Source organism: Microtus ochrogaster, chromosome 2 (genome assembly GCF_000317375.1).
Source record: "Microtus ochrogaster isolate Prairie Vole_2 chromosome 2, MicOch1.0, whole genome shotgun sequence".
Taxonomy (NCBI): Eukaryota; Metazoa; Chordata; class Mammalia; order Rodentia; family Cricetidae; genus Microtus; species Microtus ochrogaster.
In genome coordinates this window covers 30,944,803-30,954,210 of record NC_022010.1, presented here as the reverse complement: position 1 = coordinate 30,954,210, position 9,408 = coordinate 30,944,803, and the positions used below count along the sequence as shown (strand labels likewise).

Below are 9,408 nucleotides of genomic sequence, written 5' to 3'. Positions count from 1 at the left end.
TCTCTCTCTCTCTCTCTCTCTCTCTCTCTCTCTCTCTCTCTCTCTCTCTTTTCCCCTTCCCTCCATAACCCACTAAATAAACTATACCCACTTTCTCTGCATGGCGGCATCTACTGGTCTCTCACCTGCCGCTGCTCCTCGTGAGACCAGCTGCCCCCACCACCTTGGTTTTGTTTACAGTTTGAATGCACAGTAGTGTGGCAGCTGAAGTTAGGTTAAGTTTTGATGCCTGCGCTGAAGAGGTCTACCCAAGCCACCCTCCAAACTCTCCTTTTTGCTTAGCTCACTTTGCATTTTATTTCCTGTGATGTAGAAAAAAGCAAGTTGTGCAGGGACTCACTTATAAAATAATTCAAATAGTGAATGCATACGGATACTAAGGAAGTGGACTGGACACACTTAAGGTGTTTAGTGCTGACCTTGACATTTAAGGAAGTGTTCCAGCTAGAGGAAGCTCCAGGGTCAGGCAGAGGGACAGTACTCAAAACACAGTCACTTAAAACAATATATTATTAGTTCAAATCTAGATCAATGTGACCTCTTGATGTCCACCCCAATGTCAGGGTGCATAGTCTGTCTCAGGTTTGTCCATGCCTCCACAGCAGAGTCTACCACTCCACAGAATCACATGGAATATTCCTTTACTCTGTGTGCATATATGCCTCCGTGATTGGTTTAATAAAGAAGCTGAGTGGCCAATAGCTGAACAGAATAGGGAATATGCTGGAAAGACAAATTGAGAATGCTGGGAGGAAGAAGGGCAGAGTCTGAGGAGTTGCCAGCAGATGCAAAGAGAAGCAAAATGGGCATGTTGTGCTGAGAAAAGGTACCAAGCCACGTGGCAGAGTATAGGTAAGAAATACGGGTTAGTTTGAATGTAAGAGTTAGCTAGTCACAAGCCTGTGCTATTGGCTGAGAATTTCTAATTAATATTAAGCCTCTGGTTACTTGGGAGCAGGTTGTGAGACAGAAACTTTCACCAACAAAATCAAGATCAGGTTGCGGAAATCCATTGCTAGTCTTAGCCATACACTGAGGGCTGTGGCTGGGTGTCACTCATAAGTTCATGAGTTAAGAACCTTAGTTCTCAGTGCAGCGGTGCTGGGAGAAGAACAGATGAAGGAGTATGGGCCACGCTGGCTTCACTCTTGCAGATGGAGGCAGCTTTTTGGGAATGGGCTAATCTCACTGGAGTGAATGCTTGTGAATGCTCTCTTGCCCATCTGTGTTTCTACCATGGAGTAATAGAGGGTGAAAGGAAGCTGCCGCCTCCAGAATTGCACGCCAAAGCAACTTGTTTCCTTCTTAAGTTATAACTTTTCACCTGTGGTGCTTTAATACAGTAACAATAAAGCAGTAAAATAGCAAGAGCACCCATAACACCCAGGTGAGCTGGGAACTGGATCCTTGCTTGACCTTTCTTGGAACTCTGTAGGTAGGTTGTATTTTTTTTCCTACTCTTTGCTCTTTGGGGACACCCAGATCCCAAATAAATACATGGAGACTTATTCTTACTCATGAATGCCTGGCCTTAGCATGGCTTGTTTCTAGCAAGCTTTTCTTAAATTATCCCGTCTACCTTTTACTGCTTTCCTGCCTAGCCATTGGCCATTCAGCTCTTTATTAGACCAATCAGATGTTTTAGACAGGCAAAGTTATACATTTTCACAGAGTTAAGCAAATGTAGCATAAAAGAATACAATACATCTCTGTATCATTAAACAAATGTTCCACAGCATAAATGAATGTAACACATCTTCAGCAGGGTGATGGTGGCACACCCCTTTAATCCCAGCACTCAAGAGGCAGAGGCAGGTGAATCTCTGTGAGTGTGAGGCCAGCCTGTTCTACAAGAGCTAGTTCCATGACAGCTAGGGGTGTTACACAGAGAAACCCAGTCTTGGGGAAAAAAGTTAACACATCTTCAACTAATATTCAACTTAAAAATACTGATTAATTTATTTTTGTTGTTATAACCAAAGTGGCTCCTCCAAAATGACAGTGCTGGTGACAATGTCCCAAACAGAAGGGCTCTGGCTGGGTAATAGAAGGCTTGGAATTATGTGAACAGAACCCGAAATTCAGTATTCCTCAGGAAGCCCACAAAGCAGGCTGCAGATTATGACCTCCCTTAAAGGTCAGCTGCCCCAGGCATGGGCATCTAGCTCAACCTTCATCAGGTCAAAAACAGTTGTCACCTAAAATCTGTTGGCCTTTTTACCTTTTGCTTCTCTCTGCATCCCCTCCCCGAAAACAGTCTTGGCAGTGTGATGCTCAATAAAGCTTTCTTCCTACCTGTTTGTAGTTCAGGAGCGGTGAGCCACAGTGTATGACAAACCCACGTGAAAGTCTATTGACGGGGGTGAGTACAGGGGCCGTGTGGGGCCTGCCTCAGAGAAGAAAGCGGTGAAGAGAGCAAGGAATGGGTGGAGCCTGTTTTGATAGGGGCCTTGGCGCATGCGTACAGAGACATTTTGCAGCCCTGCCGTGCATGTGCAGAGATTAGGTAGTGACTTGCGGTAGGGCCCTGGACTGACTAAGCACTTGCCTGAACACTGACAACGCATGTGTTGGCGAGGTGATGCCGGAAATGCTCACACTACCCATGAACCAAACGTTGGTTGATTTCAGTAGTTTCACTGCGTCCTACATTACAATTTGATGTGCACGGGTGTTTTGTCGGCATGTAAGTGTACCCTGTGTGTGCAGTGCAGGCAGAGGCCAAGAGTGGACTCATAGCCCCTGGAACTGGAGTTGTGGACAGGTATGAGCCACCAGGTAGGTGTTGGAAGCCTAGCCCCTTCTTTACTGCTGGGCTGTCTCCCCAGCCCTGCTTTTAGAATTTTTGTTGAAGTCCCACCTCTCGCTTCATGCCAGCGCCCCATTACCCGCCATTTCCTATCTACGTTCCCACACATGTAAAATATGTAGCGTGTGATGTGGAGTGCTCAGATGGAGAGCCTGGCATTGCTGTAAATAGGTTTTGCTCATATTTTAACACAATGCATATTGAGCAAATTCTCTCATTCCATCTCTCCAGCAGCCTCCTGATGTGAGTCTTAGGAAGCAAAGAACTAAACAACAGAGGAGGTTCAGCAGCACCCCAAGGAGTTCTCTGAGAGCCAAAGTTACATTTGAAGTTTTAATTACTATGCCTTAGAGATCCATGAGACACAAATGCCTCTGATCTGCAAGCCTCTTGCCCAAGGACAGACCGTTCCTGAAATGCTATAGACCGTTGTTTATGGGAGATAACAAGCCACGGGTTTTCACTCCCCTAAACAAGTTTGTTTGGCCTGTCTGCAGTGGATGTGCTTGATCCCATGTGGACAGGATGTATGGAGGCAGGAAATATCAGGATGTATGATTGCCCCTGATTGGATGTGATAGGAAATACAGTAATTATGGGTTTTCCTTTTTAAGTCCTTGCAAAACTGGATTCTGGGCCATTTTTCTGAGGAACCAGAGATGGATCTTGCCAGAGCCCATCCACCTGGCCAGTATTTAATCAAAGCTTGCTTCAAATTTGGCTGTAAGCTGTGGTGTGGCCTTATTCTCGATTGGTGGGATTAACATTTTCCCTCAGGGTATAGAATGTCTGTCAGTGCAGCCCTAAAAGTGGGAGACCCTACCCACGGTAAGAGTAGACACCGTACCTATTACTAAAGCTGTGGGCTCGTGATTGGAACTGGAAATGACAGCGTTTATAGAGTCATAGTAGTTCAGCTGGAAAGAAAAAAAATGAGAAAAATTAGAGAGATCACCCACAAGGTGAAATAACAATGTTCTTACATCATTTTCCCCCAAAGATCTCGGGAGGGAGAAAGCATCCACATTTCCAGGAATAGAAATGACCTTTAAAATACCCATGTTTGTGGGCAGATATGTAGGTGGCCTGGCAAGTCTTCAGTTCTTTCTTTCCTTCAGTGTTGGGAGCTAATGCCAACACAATGCTCCCCGGGCATTCTCTGGCTGGCAGAGCCGGCAGCAGGTTCTACTGTTTAGTTTATTTCATTCTGAGAAAAACTGAAAGCTGTGCGCAGTTTTCAGAGGAAACGATTCTCCTCCTTGGAAACCATCTCTATCAAGAGACACGAGCAGCATCCCGGGAGAGGGAGACTCTTTGACACCTTTACTTTTCCTGATTTTGAAGACTGAGCTGGACCTTGGACAGGTGTGTGGGGATTGGCCGGTCAGGATTTGGGGGCAGGACTCTGAGGGAGGGAGCGAGCCAGTCTCAGATGAAAGGAACCAGATGTGATGGAGTCTGGGTTCTTTGTCTCACTTTCCTTTCTTCCCAAAGAAAGCCGGTAGCCCTAGGCTGTATATTGGATCAAGCTGCAGTGCTGTTAGAAGACCCCTTGTGATCTACAAGAGCCTTAGACTTTCTTAAGATTTGGTCTTTGTAGGCAGGGTGCTAAACTCAGAAGTGGCGGCAAGAAAGGTTGCCTTTGTTTCTGATGAGTCCCAGCGGCCAGAGACCCAAAGGGACAGAAAGAAGAAAGTAAGTTTTCAGTGCAAAGAGAGCATGGAGGTTGGAGCCCTGGGTAACAGGTCACCTTGGCCACAGGACCACCTACCACACCGAGCATGGCAAGGGCCAGGAGTATCTGCACCTGTTCATTGCAGTTAATCTTCTCAGAAACAAGGTCAACAACATCCCCCACTCCTGAGCAGGACAGCCGGGCAGCCTGGCCCAGAGAACTCTTACTGTATAGTTCCTTCTGGTTCAGGTCTTAAGCAGCAAGGTAGTGCTAGGCTTTGATGCCTCATTTTGGTGTGGGCCCTGCCTCCCCAACCCAGTAGGGCAGTAGAAGAGGTGACCTGCAGAGGGCTGGGTTGGGGAGGCAGGGCCCATGCCAAAATGAGACATCTATGCTCTCTTTGCAGCGGAAAGGGGGGGGGGGTGCTTGGAAGTGGGCAGGGCTTGTCTCTTAAAGGGACAGGGTACACAGTTGGTATGCCAGCAGATCATAGCATTGGTACTATGCCCCATCTGTCACTTTAACTACAAACAGTTTTGTCTTGCCTGTTCCAGGAAACAGCTACCATGCCTTTGTTTCAAAAAGTTGTCATAACCATCCTGCAACTCTACCGTTGTTTGAAAAGGTTGTTATGACAACCTGTTGCTATGACTACCTTGCTATGATCACTTTGCAGTCATGTCTTTGTTTCAGGAGGATGTTATGACCAACCTGTTATGCTTATATTCTGCTCCTTTAACCAGATCTGTCTCGCTCACCAATCCCCCATTCTGAACCCCCTACCCTTGAGCTATAAAAAAAACTTGTGTTTCTCAAGCCCAATGCTGATCTCTTGAACCCTTAGGGAGAGAAAGCCCGTGTCCACAAATAAAAACACTTGCTTTTTAATTAATTTGGCCATGGTGATTTGAGTCAGTGGTTTTTCTCCTCTAATCTTTGGGGTTAACATTGTCACAGAGTAGACAGCTGGTAGCAAGGAATCTGAATCGCCACACTCCATAAGAAGTCTGGCTCCATTTATGCTAACTGAAGAAACCAGGCAAGAAGGGTTCATGCATAATGTGACATGTTTCTTTGTTGTTGTTGTTTTCTGTTTTTAACATAAAATGGGCTATGAGTGACAACTTAAATAACAAAAATACAGAGTAGTGGCTGAGTGGGAGTGGGAGTTATCTGGAGGGATCTCGTGGGGTGATAGAAAGGTTCTCTCTGTTGTGAGATCGGTATTTTCTTTCCTTGATTTGTGTTTGAAGTTTTTGTTGGTTTTTATGTTGAAGAAAAATGATCTTGACCCAACCTTCCCTTCCCTTTAATTTGCCTTTTTATTTACCAAGTAAGTTTGGTGGCTTCCTGATTTTCTTTCTTTTGCTCAATATTATTTCTTCAAAAAGTTTTACTACGTTTATGTATTTTGAGTGTGTATATGTGTGCATGGGTGTGAGCGTGTATGTGTGTGTGCGCACACACACAGCATGGCACATCTGTGACTGTCAGAGGACAGCTTAGAGGAGTCGGTCTCTCTTCCCACTTTGTGTGTCCTAGGGATGGCACTCAGCTCCACAAGTTTGGAGCTGAGCCATCTTGCCAGCCCTCAGTAACTTTTTTTTAGCATTCGTTTCTTGCACAAACTTTTCTGTCTGGCTTAAGCCAGTGTGTTCAGTGAGATCAGGCATGGTGTAAGATTACACGCCTTGTGTATCCCCAGGGTTCCTCATGTCCCCACACACCGCTCTGCACTGGGTTGTAGACTTTCTTAGTACAAAACGCAGTGCTTGCTTTCCTATGCACCTGAGTACCTGAGAAGCAAAGTCTTAGCTTCTCAGGGCCAGAGGAGAGCTCATGGACTCAATCCTACAAGAATGACCCCATGATTATCCTAACGCATTCTGGCCATGTAAGTTGAGTTACTTTTAGCCCTAAAGAGCAAGGGGGAAGATATCTACAATCTTCAGACCCGAGGACACTGGGCAAGGAGCATCCCACCAGGAGGTTCATTTCACCAAACCAGCTGGTTTTCATTCGTTTGGTGCTCTCTGGATTTTATGTGACATGGATTCGTTTCCAGTTAGGTTTGCAGAGTCACCTTAGGAGCAGTGCTGGCTTACCAAGCGGAACAGAGGGATCTTACCTGAAGGCTCAGGTGATGTCCCTGAGCACAGAGAGGGCAGCCTGCAAGCTCCAGTTTGTTTCCTCTGTTTTTACCTGAGTGACACAGTCTCCATGCACCTTCCAGCGGGTGTACTCTGCGTTTGGAGAGGCTGCAGCGCTGTGAACGGCGATGCTCGGCATGTTCTCAACTTTAGGCATCTTCTTCCAAGTTCTGAGGACAAGAATAGAAGAATCTCCCTCTTATACCCTGTCCTCAGCCAGGAGTCTCGCCTCCGGGGAATCGTTCAATTGGAGGCTGCACTTGCCTCCATCCTTGTCCATTCTCCCAGCCCTCAGTACTCTGTCAGTGGGGAGCTCTCTGAATGGGCCATACCCCTTGAGTGCTTCCTTTTCTAGAGTCCAGGGGAAAAAAAAGCCAGTGTGTGACTGCCACAAATAATATGGTCTTTTTTTTTTTTAAAAAAAAAAAAAGTAAAATGTTTGTATAAGCTGAAGAGCTCTCTGGGTTTCTGTAGGGAGCAAGGCATTAAAAAAAAAATCCCTTGTAGAGCATTGATATTATTCTCTTTGAAAGAGGAGCAAACAGAGGCACAAAAGATAAAGGACTTGCCCAAGTCAGTACATAGCAACATCAGAATCATCAGAATCCCAGCCTGGGCAACCTGGATTTCAGTGGTTGCAAACAGATTGACTACCTGTCAACAACTGCACATGATGGTGGTCTCGTGGCTCAAATATAATATTCCAGTAAGTGTACCCAGAATGGAGATGCCTGGTTGCTGTGGGATAATCCCTTTGTGGTTTGGTTAATAAACAAGCTGACTAGTTAATAGCTGAACAGAATTAGGTTAGGTGGGAAAGCCAAATTGAAAATGTTGGGAAGGAGAAAGGAGGAGTCAGGAGATGCCAGCCAGCTACCGAGTAAACAGGACTTGTAGAAAAGGAGGTAACAAGTCATGAGCCGTGTGGCAAAGTATTAATAGATATATGGGTTAATTGAAATGTAAGAGTTAGCTAGTAACAAGCCTGAGCTACTGGCCAAGCATTTATAAAAAATATTCAGTGTCTGTCTGGTAATTGGGAAGCAGCCACTGGGACAGGGAACGGGCTGTCAGGACAGGAAACTCCAACTACACCAGGTCACTGAGACCCTGCAGTTCCTATACCCCCTAGTGATGCCCTGGCTGCAGGTCCAAGATTAAAAGCACAGGTTTGGGGGACCAATCCTGATTCCAGGACTTGGTCTCCTATTCTGAAGTACATTTGATTAAATGTCTTGGGAGTTAGCAAGAGAGAACTTTTCAGTGTGCCGAAACATGGAAACTTAATACTTAAAGTACGAAATTAGTCAAAGGACTACTGTACGTCCACGTATGTGGGTGACTGAAATGTCTAAGGGAAATACTTCTATGATGTTCCCAATATTATAGAACAGTTACCACAGACTGAACATCCCAGAAATGTCCTCCAATTCCAAAGACCACATGAGGCGAATCTCATACTTGATCTTACAAGACAATTGTAACTAAATGCAGGTACATTGACAGCATTGCATGAAATCTTCTTCAGGGATATGGAGAATATGATCAAACGGCATTCTCAAATAATTACTAAAATATTTGTAAACAATCTGCTCTGATTATGACACAAATAGCCAGCATCTTGCCACTTCTCTCAAGGTAAGAGAAAATATGCTCCCAAACTCACCATGGCAGCATGGGAAGAAAACCAAATGAATTAGAGGCATTCAGGCCTGAATGTTCATTCTCACCTTCAGAGAGAATCCTCTCCAGTACGATGCCAGGCATAAATCAGCCACTTTTAGCTGCATGATGCATGTGACAGAGGTTAAAAGGGACAGGAGAGTCCAACCAAACTGAAGTCAAAAGTGCAAATGGCTAATTTAAAAGTGTGTGGAAGAAAAGAAAGCATTTCTGAAGTTATGTTTGGTCATTGGGCCAGTAAGATTTTGTTTATCGAAATCCCCTCCTTTTAACTTGATAAAAAAAAAAAACCAGTCACCACGGGTAACGGATGAGTCCATATGCTTCCAGCTTCCAGACAGACTCCTTCATGGCCAGCCCCCAGTAGCAGAAATGCTAAGCTGTTAGATCTGAACATTTACAAGTGCCTAACTAATTATAAACTAAAAATAGAATGCATTGAATTCAAGATCAGATGAGAGAGCCAGCATTGATCCACCCACTACCCATCCTCCCTACTTCCTCCATCCACCTCTATCCATTCTTCATCTGTCCGTCCATCCATCCATCCATCCATCCACTAACCCACCTATCCACCCACACACTCAACTATCTATCACTCACCCACTCATCCATCCATCCATCCATCCATCCAATCATTCATCTATGACCCATCCATCCATCCATCCATCCATCCATCCAATCATTCATCTATGATCCACCCACCCATCCATCCATCTATCCATCCACCCACCCATCCACCCTCCCATCCATCCATCTACCCACCCATCCACCGTCCCATCCATCCATCCATCCATCCATCCATCCATCCATCCACCCATCCAATCATTCATCTATGATCCACCCACCCATCCATCCATCTATCCATCCACCCACCCATCCACCCTCCCATCCATCCATCCACCCACTCATCCACCCTCCCATCCATCCATCCATCCATCCATCCATCCATCCATCCACTCTTCCACCCACCCATCCATCCATCCAATCATTCATCTATGATCCACCCACCCATCCATCCATCTATCCATCCACCCACCCATCCACCCTCCCATCCATCCATCTATCCATCCACCCACCCATCCACCCTC

At 45.6% G+C, this 9,408-nt stretch overlaps 1 protein-coding gene across 1 annotated transcript in view; it reads right to left on the bottom strand.

Moving 5' to 3' along the window:
• The window catches only part of LOC102000205 (WD repeat-containing protein 49-like), a 58,480-nt gene extending 51,707 nt beyond the window's left edge, over positions 1-6,773 (bottom strand). The window contains exons 1-2 of the mRNA XM_005344737.1: positions 6,687-6,773; positions 3,657-3,726 (exon numbers count right to left, since the gene is read on the bottom strand). Coding sequence (XP_005344794.1) covers positions 3,657-3,726; positions 6,687-6,773 — 157 coding nt within the window. The remainder of the gene's footprint in view (positions 1-3,656; positions 3,727-6,686) is intronic.
• Between the last annotated feature and the right edge of the window lie 2,635 nt (positions 6,774-9,408).